Genomic DNA, 15,163 nt, shown 5'->3' on the forward strand with positions numbered 1-15,163 from the left:
TTTGGTAATTTAATTATCTTTTTCTTCCTATCTCTACATATTTTATGTTGTAACTTCCACTATTTGTTATTATTTGCTTTCCACTCTACTCATCTGTACAGTTCTGTCATGCTCCTGGAAGAAAGCAATGATTTTGCACTGGAATTAAACTTTGAAACCACAGATGCTTAAAACAGGAGCAGTCATCCTGATCCTTCTTGAGATATCACTGGTAAAGGAGGCAACATTTAAATGTTCAAGAAAGAAAATACACTATGTATCACTTCATGCATAAAATCATATATATATTCCATTTGCTTTTCCCCAGACTGGTTCTTGAAAAAAAGAAAGATCTGCAATGAATAATATTCTGAGCGGCATGCTTTAGCAGAAATAAGACAGCTGTAAGAGCAAGACCAGATCTTTATCAGTACACACTACAAAACAATTATCCTAGGAAAACCAAGGATAACAGGAATAAAAAATGTCTATGTTTATTAAGGGTGAAAGTTACTCCTAAGCTCAGAGACAGCCATAACTCCTCCTCATTTAAGTCTCATGTGGGGTCTCAGATGAGGTTCACAAGCTTTATGCTAGATCTCTGCATAGCAATGAATCACTCGTACACTCTGCATGCTGGGTGTGCAGCTCTGCTTTTCTATAAGCACAGTCCCTAACAGCAATCACCGTTATTACCAAAGCTGTGTATTTTAACAATTGCAGAGGAGAGTCAAGAAAAGCTACCCTTTCTTACCGAGAATGGAGTTTCTCCCCTGCACTTTAGGTTCTGGTTTGTTTGGGAGAAAAGAAAAATCTTCTAATGCTTTCCGTGGGCATATCACCAAGTATGTTACTTAAAGAAACTTTAAAGAAGAGAGAGATGAAGGCCAGTATAGGACTAAAATCTCCATCTTTTGAATGTCAGTCCAGTGGGGCACAACATCTCTTGGACTACACTACACCAGCCTCTTACCACAATAGTGCGCACACATAGCAATCCCCCAGCCAAACTCTAAGCAGAATTTAGAGCACTTATTTACCAGCACTTTATTTAAGGTGTCTGCACAAGCTAACAAGCCATATGGAATTTTAAAGATTTAATACTAGTAACACAAAGTCCAACTCAAGTGTTTGCTTTTTCTGAAACTAGAAAATGTTGACACAGTTCCAATACCTTTCACACAGCAGTTGACAAAATGGATTATCTGTGATGCACTGTCAGCTGGGCAAACTAAGAATACTTGAAAAGATTGTTTACTTTGCTTAAAGAAGAAATTTCAAGTAATTTTCTTCCAAATATTTGTACACAAGGATTTCAAAGCATCTCCCTCACATTAATCCTCTGCACAGCTCAAAACAGAACTAATTGCTCATGTTTACATAGTGAGTCAGTCTCATGAGATCTCTCAGTGCTCTGTAAATGAGAGGATACAGGAATTTTTCCCCTCGTCACTCTTGACTTTCAAGTGCTACCAACATCACAAGAAAAGAGTTAGGATTCTCTTTGTTTGCTCTGTGAGAAGGAGGATGGTTGCAATTTCCAGACCAAGAATCTTTATGCCCACAATTCCTGGGGCAGAACATAACAGCTTCTTGTCCTCCAAAACATGGTTTGAAATAAGCATATGGGAATACCCTATCTGCCTGAAGGATTTTTGTAGCCAAAATATAAAACAGCGCTCTAGAGCTAGGACTTGGGTAAGTACTGATGTTACTGTTCTACTCGAGTACTTGGTGTGACTAAAAGGATGTTCCTCTCCTCAAATTTACCACTTGGTGTAAGAGGGCTATTTTTCTACAAACTTTGCGTTGCACGGAATCAGTTATATCACACTGGTTTCTTTGGATTTGCTCATACCTCAGAGAGAGGAACATCTTTGCCTGGAAAAGAGAAGGTGAAGAGATATATAGTCACCCTCTTCAACTAGCAAGTGGGTTGTTTTAAAGACTACAGAGTTAAAGTCTTCTCAGGGCACCCACCAAAAAAAAACCAACAAAAAAAGCAAAATACTGTGGTCATAGCCAGGGGAAATTCCAACTGGACATGCAAGATATTTCCCTAGTAGGGGTACTTAAGCACTGAAGGCTGCCCGTGGAACTTGTGAAATCTCTATCCTTGGGGACATTCAAAGTTTGATTGGACAAGTTCCTGAGAAACACGATCAAGCTTGGAAGTTAATTCCGTTTTGAGCTGTGAGTTGGACTAGGTAACTTCCAAAGGTCCCTCCAGCCTAAATTGTTTTGTGATTCTATGATTCATAATCCAGGTTAACTAACCTGAATTAGCTGCTACAGGAGACAAAAGACAAGACAACTTCAATTTCAAGCAGTTATATGAAACCTTGAGGCTGAATTCAAACTGCTCTTCTGAGCTCTACTACCCTCACTGTGTCTGTAAATTGACTGACTCAGCTTCAATATTTTCCCTAGTCAAGAGTAAGTTGCTTACACCGCTGCATGACAAATGTCTGATCAACACAAACAGAAGGCTATATAGAATGGATTTTTGTTTCAAAATAGAAATTCTTTTTCCCTTTCCCTCAGACTCCATTGCAACTGTGAAAAATTAAGTGACAAAATATGCTATACTATGGACAGGGTTTTCATCCAGCCACCCATGTGCATAAATATGCTTTTCTTCTTAATTTTTCCTGCAGGCCATCTTCCTGCAGAAGACCTCTACTGTCTGCTGAAGCAGTTCAAGACCATGCCTGGGTTTATGTTTTCTCTATCTGTGTTTGGGTGCATCTTGGTTTACAGTTATTTAAACTAAATTCCTCTGACAGAGTAAAAGGATTAACCTTATGAAGTAAAGCCTGTTGTTTTACTTTGGGAAACTTTTCTAGCTGATCTGCAATTGAAACTTGCAACATCATCATCTGCAGGCAATAACCGAAGTCCACGTCCCAGCGGTCAGACTGACAGGACACAAGCAGCATAGCTTTACATTTGTCTTCACAGAAGACCAACTTTACTCTCTCCCTTTCTCCCACTCCAAATTTTTAAGTCCAAAGCTTGAACTGGATGATACTATTCACTTTTCAGGAAGGATTCTTTCTTACCATAATGAACTTTCAGTAATAATTAATGGGGCATAATCATTTAGTGCCCCAAGTCTGAACAGGTCATTAACTTACATAAGGAAAACTCCCTCTCCCTCAGCAAGAGGAGCATCAGTGCTTTAAGCTTCGAAATGGCTTTAACACATAAAGCACACCAATCATACTAAATGGATGACCAGATAGATTTATAACTAGTTGTCCTTTAAATTGAGATTTTTATGAAATTAGGAATATTTTAAATTAAATTAAAAAAACCCAAACAAACAGTGATTAAAATTATCTATTGGATAGATACTGATTGCTAGCCATTTTGGGGCTAGCAACTAAATACTACTGTTTATTCAAAATTATCTTCGTGATTAGCCCGTTATTTCCCATTTAATTTTATTTCCTTCATCCTAATTATTCACATCTAAAAAATTCAAGGTAATAGATGAGAAGGGATTTCTAACAATTAACTGAATCTTGTTTAAAAAAAAAAACCAACAGAAAACTTTTTAATGTGACTTTTGTAATTCCTCATCTATCAGATAATACATACATACAGTCAAGTTAACAATTGAAATCTGAGATTTCAATTTCTGCTTGTACAGGCCATATCTACTCTGCAAGTCCAACTGGTGGTGGGAACTAATTAAAACAAATCCAACCTTAATATTTAAAACAGATTTGCTGAATAAACATCAGCACACTTATGTACATGGGTGAGAAAAAAACACATTAATTAAAAATATACTTAGAACTGGACATGTATTTTATTGGCCCCAAGTGCCATTGCTCTTTGTTAAGTGTTCCAGTACAACGTATTACCACACTTCAGCATAGAAGGATGGACTACTACCCACCTGATACATCCAGAAATGTCTGCGCACGTCCGGTTCCCGCGCTGCTAGTTGCCATACATTCATAGAAGCCTTCATCAGACAAGGAGACCTTGGCAATTTCCCAACTCATACTAGATGATTCTCTGGAGGAAGAAAAGGGTATACTCAACTAAATTCCTGAAGAAATCAAGAGGTACAAGAACTTGGTTTCCTGACTACAGACATAGGAGAGTTTCACAACAATTAAGAGGAAAAACAGGCCCTCTGATGAATCAAATTGGATCTAGCTTTATGGATTTTATTTAAAGAAATTGTATATACATTGTCAGGCTTCTTATAAATATTAAGAAATGTAAAGTTTCTGCAGAACATCTCACTCGCACATCTACAAATATGCCTTTAATATATGTCAACAGTTGTCACACAGTAACTAAACCCACTGTATTTGCAGTCATGCACTCAGCTCCTCGTATTCTATTGTTATATTTACTACTCGAGAAGACAACTTTCCTTAATACTGACAAGTTTCTATGTAGACCCAGTATGTGGTACCAAACCTGTGGCTCTTACTAGCAAGGGTAACAAGGGTTCATCCTCCCAGCCTGAGCTTCTCAAACTCACAGGTACAGACAGGGGTTACACATAAAGGAGGCCACATTCTTTACGTGATATAGTCTGCTTTCTCCCCCTTATATGCAAATCCATTATTAGGTTCATATAGTGTAGACAGCAGCATCTACCCTACCACAAGATGACTACATCTAGGCAGCTCTCTTTGTACTTTTTAAACTGCAGGGACTACCTCAATCCCAAACATTTACAATCCAGCAGAATGGGAAGATGATATGAAGATGACTGACTTCTGCTCTGCCAGCTGCACCTTTGAACCTACGATCAGCAATAACTATGATAATCCAATATTCCAATATTGCCTAGCCATACAAAAATAAACAGCGCAACACATAAAGACAGAATTGATAGATTCAAGACTGAAAATGGAGGGTGGGGTACAGAAGAGATATAAGCAAGATAATATAACAAGAATCCAGAGAAATACTTGCAGTTTTTCTATCAATCACAAGGACAAAGCTGATAGGCAATAATACCATGTATCATTCACATATAATGTCAAAGTCAAGAAGAAGATAAAGGTATAACTACATTAACTGGTGGTTACATGTGCTTAAAAACAGTTACAGCTTCTCAAGATTCAAAACCACATTTTATACAACTAATGGTGCAACAGGCACACAGATGATGACATTAATGAGCAAAACAGTGGTTCTTCTGCAGTGTCCAGGCTCTCCCTGTGGCCTGTTGCTATGGCATATAAACAAAACTGATGAGCACTGAAGTATCTGTGATAGCTTTGGCAAGTAATTGACACATTATGGGAAAACACTAAATTAGTGAACCCTTTGTCTCTCTCTCATTTGTCTGAATAGATTTATCAATGCTTAAAGAACATAGAAAGAACAAGAGAAAGAAACTTGGACTATGAGTGAAAGTTCAATGCTGTAGCACCATGAGACAGACAATCCAACTACACCACAGATGAAAACAGTATACAGTGACCTCAAATGGCTTCCTACTTATTCTCTCTTAATTCATACTTACTCTAGATAACCTAATATATCATATATCAAATCTACAACATTTTACAATGCAATGTTGGCAAATGGACATGGCAGTAACTGCCAACACTAAAGAATTAGTTAGTGTGTCTTCCAAGTAAAAAGTGAGAAACTTCTCTTTTTCATGGAAAGTATGTTAAAAGTGAAGTTACGCAATCCTCCTCTTCTTCATTCCTGACTTGCTATACACCAGATGTCAAACATGGACGCTTTGAGAACAGAAGCATAAAAGAAAATGTGTCCAGAGTGGAAAAGCTTGGCAAACAGAGACCTGTGGTGGTCTATTAAAAATAACTAAATATGGCAGCAATGAATAATACACACCTCAAGGCATATGCTGCATACTTTGGCACTGACTCTAAAAAGCAGTAACTGCACACAACTCTTTGCAACACATGTTATTGGGATAACACAGAACCTTTCAATGTCAAGTCATTTATTTACCCAAATCATTATACAATATATGCAATTTGCAGATCAAGCTGCTTACCTAGTCAGTCTAGAAAATACAAACATGCTCCCTTAGCCAAGCTGCAAAATCTGAAGACCAAATTACATCCTGGTTATTAGTTACTGTAGAAACACTGACAGAGAGCACAGTGATATTCATGTTGTATCTAACCTCACCTCTTGGTCACCACAAACCACCGTGCTCCTTATCACGTTTTCACCTGGGAAGTTACCAGCAGCAGGCTGTGACTCACATGAATGAACTAAAACCTAAGATTCACTTGTACCACACTAGCTAACACATAGTTTGGAGGGATATATTCTGCATAGTTTCGCAAATCAGATACTAGACTTGACTAACAACCACAAATATCAGTTGATTCAGAGTAAATTTTTTTTAATTATTATTATAATTAGTATTTTAACTAACTAAATTGACTGGCTTTCTTGTGAGAATTTCATGCATTATTTTTGCCAATTCTGACCTTTGCAGGGTTGGTGGGATCTGCCATTTATAATACAAAATGGATTTTAATGACACATTAGTGCTTAGTGCCCACTGACTTCCCACTGGCATGAGGTACTTAACTACTGTTCTTGGTCTTCTAAATCAGACTTGTCAGAAATGCACTAGGATATTAATCAAAACCCAAATTTTCTTACTAGACCACCCACCACAGGATGCAGAAATCTAGAAAAACAAAGCTGTTGCAATTTTAGAGAAATTTCTTTTTCCTACACGTTATTAATTTAAAATTAGAAATTATTATCACAGATGATAGTACCTCTGGAATCACAGTAGAAAAAAAAAATTTCAAAGTATGTTCACTTCAGGAACCCTAAACCTATATTCATTCCAATGGTATTTTCACATAGACAACTGTCATAATAGAACTATAATATTCAACCTATAAACCACTTACTTTTTGAAATAAGTATTAAAAAAAAAATTGAGTAAAGATGACATCTTGTCACCAAAACAAAACTCAAACTCATTCAATGCAGAGCAATAATACAGCTCATATCTGCATTAAACTAGTAAGTGGACAAATCCTTATGGAACTTCACTACTAATAAAATGCAGACAAGCCAAGCTGAATTAGAACCTATTTAACTGTGATCAATAATATTTGGCTTGAGATATATTTTGTTAAATTAACTTGGATGACCTGTTCATTCATCTGGTCTGTAATACAAAAAATGAAAAATGCAGCCCCATCATAAAGGTGCTGGATACATGAAAAGCAAGGAGTAGAAAGAAGTGTGTGGTTTGAATGGAAAAAATTACACAGCTGCTAAAGTATGTGCTGGGGTTGACTAAATGTAAATGACACCTCATAAAAAAACAAAACAAACAAAAAAACCCCAAACAAAACCCTTTGCAAGAGGCTACCAACACTGTTTTCCAATACATACTTCCCTTTTGTTTTCAGCTACCAGAATTACAAGCTGGACTTTATGAGTATTTTATGTCTTTTTTTTTTATTATTCTTATCTCATTCTACAGAGAAAGAGCATGCAATCCATTTTCTATACAGAAATCTGAAGAGCCTTCTGGTATATTCAGTGTAAGTTTTCCTATTTTGAGAGATTTTCTGAAGAGTAAAATTTTCTAGAGTAGGTCATACGATATACTTCTAGGGCATCCATGAAAGGCCATTAAAAATAAAGCACATTAATGTATGTTACAGAATCATCTATGTATCATTGGAGGAGGCTGGGGGTGGAGGTGGTGGTGTTCCAGAAAAAAAAGCTAGTTACTGATCTACTTTACATAACTTTTAAAAATATAAATTAAAAGCATTTGCCTTCTAGACTTTTAGACCCAGTTTATCATAATTTAAGAACACACATTTGAGGGGGATTTTGGCCAGAAACCTATAATTTCATCTTCTGTGCAGAGTGTACACCCTCCTCTAACATGCATATATATACTTTATAAATCTCTCCATAGAATACAGCCTCCCTAACGAATATCACCAAAAATAACAGAATGGAAGTAATAGGATATAAGCAGTATATAATAGTAAATAATAAATAGAAATCACAGGATATAAGTAGGAAATAAAACAGTATTGGAAAAAAGGTCGCTACTTACTTGAAGAACTGATCCACTCCTAGTTTTACTCCATTTTTAGTAAAACGCTGAGTAAAAGGTATAAGACTTTCTACGTGGCAAGGAACAGACCCTGGCTGTAAATAATATCCTGGAGTCTTGGTGGGCATTGTAACTTTTGGAGAAGCTGAAGAAAGCAAATATTCCCCAAAAGATTATTAACAGCTACTAACATACATCCCATCTTTTCCTTTTATTAAAAGGAAAATCAATTTCTGATAAAGTTATACTTAGTAGATAATAACATTAACCTGTCCATCATGATCTAGAGATAGAACATTGGAAGGAAACAGCACAGAAAGTACTTGTATAGGTTAGAAAAAGATACTAGATATCAATTTTAACTGATTCAGATATGACAAATATCCATTCAATTCAAGTTAAAATCTCTTACCAGGAGTAATACTAGAAAATGAAACACTTGAAACTCTCTGAAAAAGATAATCATCCTTGTCATAGCCCATTATTTTAACAAAAAAAGCTTCATCTGGTGGAATGAAGTCAGAAATATTCCATAGTCCATAGGGCTTTCTGTCAGGATAGTATTTCACAGGCAAGGTCTTAAGAAGTTCCCCTGTAATACTCAGAAGTTCCAGTCGGTCTACTCTAGCTGGAAGAAAGATCCCTGTGGTATTTAGCAGCACGAAGGTAGGAATCCCTAGGAAAACAGAAACACACTATTTCAAGTGCTAATAAATAAATAAATAAAAAAGGAAAGGTTAAATTTGTATTTATGGCTCACTACTCCATGAATGCACCATTCAGTTTCAACCCTTACTAAGCAGCAAAAAACTAAGTTATGCTAAGCTGTGCTCTGCTTATTAGCTGTCAGGAGACACAGCACTCATTATCAGGGTTTAAATTACTGATTTCCAACAGGTGTTTCTGAAACAGCAGCCTCTTTATCACCTCCTCACCATGCCCCAGAGCCAAAGGCTTTTTCTGAAGCTCCAAAAGTAACAGAAACAGTGTTGCAATTTTGAGGCATTTCATAAAAACATCTGGATTTACATGACATAAAAAAAACCCCAAGCTAATACGAAAAAATACTGCAGTATGATAAAACAGGAACCCTGGCTGCTCTCACACATTCAAGGCCCAAGAACAGCATCCCCAGGTTTATCACAAAATTCACCAGAGAGATCATCACAGAGTTCTACTTGATTTTGGGGGCCTAAAAAACGGTTATTGTTTAACATAGACTAAAATGGAAACAAACCTTGCACTGGTCTGCTGGATGTTTTTTTAAAGTCTAATGTTGGCTTCCTAGAAAACCCAGCTCGAAAGTCAATAGTGCTGAGACCTGTGATCCGAACAGAGTGCCTTCCACTGCTCGAGGTCTGAAAAAGCAACAGAGTGAAAGATCATGTGCATAATTAGCATTTCAGGAATTGCAAAGTTTCTGATCCATCCACCAAGTTCAGTAGACAGACTTCAGTTTTCATTAAAAACCAGACAGAAAGGAGGCTTATGTCAAAAGTTTTAAGTAAAAATGCCATTAATAAAGCTTTACTTTTAGATACGGGACCCTGCAATTGTAGCATTGCAAAAAGAGCCAATTTGTCTTGGAGGTAAATCACAACACAAACACACAAGATCAACAACTACTTGTCACATGCCAGTGACTGTAACAGGAGACTGTCTGGAAGTTAGGATTTTGACCATTCTAAAGTATACTACAAAATAGTAAATGAAACAAGTCAACAGAAAAATCAGTGTAAAATTTTTGCTGATAATATATATGAACAACTTCCAGTGCTACAATAATTTATCTTACCTTTCTATTTATTAGTAAGCTCCCTTTTTAAATATACACAAAACTAATTTTACCCATGAGGCATATGCAAACATCATAGGCACTGTATATCAGGAAACAAGTGGCAACCTCAACGAACACCATATATTAAAGATTCTTCTCTTTCCCAGTCAAGGTCTCGGTGAGAAAGCAGAGGATGCAGAAGTACCTCTCACCCCTTTCCTCCATCCCCACCCCCACCCACCTTGTCATTCTGGTTGAATCAGCAAAAAACAAATCACACCCCCACCCATCCACCCACTCTTGAAAAGCCTTAGCTTTATGTTGTTTGAGACTACAGTAGCTTTTATGCAAGTCCTCAATCTTAGAATTACTTTGTTTTATCTTGAGTTACTTTCTATCATTCTATGCTGAGAAAGAAAAGGACAACTGCTGCTGGCCAAGAGTGCACAGGAACCCAAGGCTTTTTGTCTTCACCTACTTCCACACCCTTCAGATGTTAGGAAAAAAAAAAAAAACCAAACCAAACCAAAAAACCAAACCAAACCAAAAAACCAAACCAAACCAAAAAACCAAACCAAACCAAAAAACCAAACCAAACCAAAAAACCAAACCAAACCAAAAAACCAAACCAAACCAAAAAACCAAACCAAACCAAAAAACCAAACCAAACCAAAAAACCAAACACCAAACCCAACAAACAAAACACTGCTGCACTGCACTAAGCCAGGAGTTAGATTTTTACAGACTTAATTAACATAGTCAATTTCAACCAGAACAGCAGGAAAAAATAAAGTTCAAAAGGCTGTGAAGAGTGATATCTAAGCTATATTAAGCCAAGATCAAATCTGCAGTTAGTAGAATCTACTCCAAGTTTTTGTTCAGGGGGACAATACAGCACACAAGACTTGCAATGTGAAAGAAAATCAGTATTAAAACGAAATAATTCCACTGAGCTTTATCTATCTAGAGAGTATTATCTGATCCATTCTTAAATACATAATTCCTTCAGTTTAGTAACCACCTCTGATACAGCTGCATGTGAATATTAAACAGTTGTTTCTTACAACTAAATGCCTAGGGACAGCCATTTAGACACTATGACAAATTGATGTCTATCTGATTAAAACAACCTCTATTTGCTTCTATTTGGTTAGCCTTTCACCTCAGAAAAATCACTACTAAAGCCTTTTTTATATAAACCAGCTGTTACCAATACAAAGAAATATTTAAGTGTGCCAAACAACTCATGTTATCAAGTGTTAATTGACAGTTAAAATTTCATTAGGCAAACTCAGTGACAAAGTTTTCTTTTTATAGCTTTATACATCTGTATAAGGAATTTATGGTGTGAATAAACTTTTCACAAAGCTTTTTTGGGGTTTTGTTTTTTGGGTTTTTTTTTTAAGTCTTGAGTCACAGCCTTAAAATCTTAGTGCAAACAAAACAAGCCAGTGACTAAAGCCAAGTAAACAATCCATAGAAAAATACATTGGGAAACTATTTCTCTTTATGAATTATTCAGACCTTTGGATACTTGCGAATTTTTAAGGCTAGAATAACCTTACAAAATTTCACCATCTACTAGTAACAATAAATGCATCTGTCACTGTCGTGCCTGGGAGCTGGCAGTCTTACACAAACACCTAAGAATAAACTTCATCCCAAAGATTGCTTTCCAATTAGTGTCTGTCAAGTCTCTTCATTATTTGTAGTTTAACATGGATCACTGGTATTGTACATTAGTGTTTTTCCTACCAGTCTGGACAAATATGATAAAAAGAGCAAACATGTATCTGTCACAGATGTCAGGAAAAAAATGCTTTCCTGTCTTGCAAACAAACACAAAATAAAATTGCCCAAAATGCAGTTATCTATAAAAAAAAATATGAAAAAAATGTATGGGGTTTTGGAAAACAAACTCTTAGTTTTCACAACAGAAAAACCAAGCTAAAATGGCTAAATAAATTTTTATTGCACTGTTGTATTTATGTATTTATATTTATGCAGCTGAATTAAGGCTTTAAGGAATGTGCTCATTCTGTGGAAATTACTCTGGACTGGTTTGTCATTACACTCCATCAAACCAGCTGCATTTGGCTATAGGGATGTAAGGGAGTAAGAACAACAGCAGTCATTAAAGACCTGTCTTGATCACAAGAACAGCCAAGTTTTTCTGCTGATTTCTCATTGATTTTCCTCTCCTTTTCTCAACCACACAGAGGATCGTTTAACTCTATACAGCAGGGAAGTTTTTGTGGGATTGCTCAGCTGAAAAAGCTGTGGGCTATTGATTAATAGAACAAAAACAAAGAAAGAACAGAACAAAACAGCAGCTAATGGCTTCTCACCCCTGCATCTCCCCCACTGATTCACCTCCATCACTCACTAGCCTTTTCAACTGAAAACACAGGGCAGTCAAGGCCTTTCAGGTGTAATTAGATACAACTGCCTTCTAATGCTGCTGTCCTGGAGTTTGCAGGTAACTGTTACTTGCAAGATGTTGGATGTCTCCCAAATTGCTCCAAAGAAACCTTTTAAGAGGAGTCCACAGGGCAGGTCTTTGTGGCAGGGAGTTCGCAAAAGCAAACTGATGCTCCCTCTTCCATTAAACAGAGTCAGACTGTTCCTGTTGAGGCCCATCTCTTGGTAGGTATCTCAGCAGTAGGACCAGCAGATAAATTTAGTCTCACAGCTAGCTCTGAGGTGCAGAAAACACAAGCAACAGCAGGACTATCTTTCTGAAGAAGCATGCTTCCTTCTGATATAGAGAACGAACTGCTAATTGCTTAATGATTGTCTCTCTGTAACTTTACATACCAAAGACTAGTGCTCACCAAGGATTAAGCCTGTCAGAGACTGGTACTTGGGAGTGATGAGCAAGAAGGAACCATGAACAATCACAAAACTTAATTAAATGTTTGATAAATTTACGATCTTGTCGAGAAGGCTCAAGTAGAGGCCTTGCTTGAATAGATAGGGCCAGAAAAGATAAGAACTCCTGCCTTTGTTCTCGTCCTTGTAGATAATTTAGCTTAAACTAACCATATGGTTTTTACACCACTACTGAGAACTTAGATAATAAGAACACTAACGAGCAGTGATGTATTAAAACATGTAAAAGACCATACTGCGCAGAATCACCTGAGAAGGGTCAAATAGCGGACGAGTGAGGAAGACTATGGAAGACCACCGGAGGACTCCTGAAGACCACCAGAGACCTTCAATGCGCCTGCGTAAAGGACATTTGCATATGCTAATAGTTTCCCGGAAAACTAATGAATATGTATAACATTTCTCGGAAATCTAGTGAATATGTATATAGAACATGTATTTAACCTGCACAATTAGACCTGACGGTGTGCACGATAGGTGGAGCTTTCCCTCGTGCATCCAGCGCTGCCAATAAAGAATACCTACTTAATAGTTAATCAAACTATTGAGTCAATTTCTTTGAATCACTTCACTGATACGCTATGGAGGGAGGAGCCACGTGCTCATCTCATGTTATTGCTCTTTGGAAAGACTCCTGTCACCTTGTAAACCAAGAGTACTACAGCAGACCTGGAAGGAAAACTTATTTATCAAATACACATACATGCATAGATTTGATGTCCTCATACTGAAGTACCTGAAGGCAACTGGAGGCCTCCTGCAGCACAGGAGGCTACTGGATTGCATACTGTGTGTTTTATATTACTCAAACCTCTGGTTTAAAGACTTCACTGAGCATTGAAACCGCACTAACACTTGTTGGTGGATTAAGGTGAGATCTTCTTGGACTGATCATTCTGCAGTTGATTTAATAGCAGCTAATAGTGTTTAGCTCACCATCATTTGTTATCATACTAAAATTAAAACTTTTTGCACTTCCAGGTGACAAGTACCTGTATAAGCTGTTTGCACAAACCTAATTAAGACCTGGTTTGCTCATAAAACTAATTAAAATATTTCAACTACATTCAAGACTTTTTTTTGTTGTTACCCAAAATACATAAATTTGAGTATTTTATTCTCCACAGAATTGGAAACAGCATTATGCTGAGCTTAAAAAAACAAAAACCTTAAAAACCCTTACTGCAGGAGCAGCCTGATGCTTTGGCCGGGACTGGTTTGCATCTAGCTGAGCATGCTGGCCTGGTTCCAGCTGAGCCACTTGGCAGTTCACACCACACTGAATGCCAGCCTCAGCTTTAGGAGAGCTTATTAGGTCTGAAGGGTGTTACACACTGAGCCTATAAGAGTGGCAAGCTCCTCTCTCAGCAATTTCTGGAATCCAGAAATTTGGGCAACGCAGTGCAGGCATACACAAGTGGTTCCACATGGCTCAGCTCACATCCAAAAAGGCCTCAGCTCAGCAACAGCTATACAGGGCCAGGGAGAGAAGACACAGGGCTTTTGCTTTTTTCTGTACTCTGTTCCTCTGTGTTGCAGGGCATTGAATGTTTACTAGACTGCAGGCTTAACCTAAAAGACTCCAACGAGCTACAGAGTTGAATACTAAGGCACTGACTGTAGGAAAAGTTCTCTCAGTACCCAATGTCTGACGTTACTACATCCAGCGGGACCCAAACATGTTTGGTGTTTGGGGGTTTATTTTGTTTTTTAAACAGACCACCAGTTTTTTCAGCATTTCTGGTCCTGGAAGGATAGACAGACATTCAAACAATTCTCCATAGAGCTGCAGAGCTCAACCTGCTTTTCTAGTTCCAGTTCTGTAGCAGTATCAATAGTTTCCTACAGTTCTGTATGTGAATTAATAATCCTTTTCAAACCACCTCTGCACATATGGCACAAACAATACACAGCATGCATCCATTCAGCACACCTCATTGTTAACTTGGCTATAAAGGACTCTTACACGGGTGACATCCCCTCCAAAAATGACAATATAGTATTTATACTTCTAGAATAGTATCGTTCAGTTGGAAAGGACCTATACCAGTATGATTGTTTCCACATCAATTTAGGAAAGCTGGGATCATGCTGCTTTACCTATGTAAAGAAGTATATAACAATAAGACAAAGCACGAGTCAGTGTAGGCCACAATTACACAAAAGAGTTGACAAAATCATGTAAAAACTTACAGTTCATTATACCTCCCTTCCTCTACCCCACTCTAAGCACGTATATCAACACATGCTGCTCCCTACAAACCAGCTCAAGGTACAGATCGACTTTGTTTGAAGACAATCTGTCCACAAAACATAGTTAAATGGTGCGATTTCTACATAAACAGGTAGGCCTTGCACAGATTTTAAGGTGTGGTAGTGGGGTGTCATTTATTAACTAACACATTTCAAGTGTTTTGAAACATCAGCATCTAGCCATAAAAACAGCG

General features: G+C 37.4%; 1 protein-coding gene across 1 annotated transcript in view; it reads right to left on the reverse strand.

Annotated features, from left to right (window-relative positions):
- HMCN1 (hemicentin 1) overlaps positions 1-15,163 on the reverse strand; it is a 210,070-nt gene that overhangs the window by 136,991 nt on the left and 57,916 nt on the right. Inside the window, exons 7-10 of the mRNA XM_069789569.1 lie at positions 9,285-9,405; positions 8,460-8,723; positions 8,048-8,192; positions 3,887-4,008 (exon numbers count right to left, since the gene is read on the reverse strand). Coding sequence (XP_069645670.1) covers positions 3,887-4,008; positions 8,048-8,192; positions 8,460-8,723; positions 9,285-9,405 — 652 coding nt within the window. The remainder of the gene's footprint in view (positions 1-3,886; positions 4,009-8,047; positions 8,193-8,459; positions 8,724-9,284; positions 9,406-15,163) is intronic.

This window comes from Haliaeetus albicilla, chromosome 8 (genome assembly GCF_947461875.1).
Source record: "Haliaeetus albicilla chromosome 8, bHalAlb1.1, whole genome shotgun sequence".
Classification (NCBI taxonomy): domain Eukaryota; kingdom Metazoa; phylum Chordata; class Aves; order Accipitriformes; family Accipitridae; genus Haliaeetus; species Haliaeetus albicilla.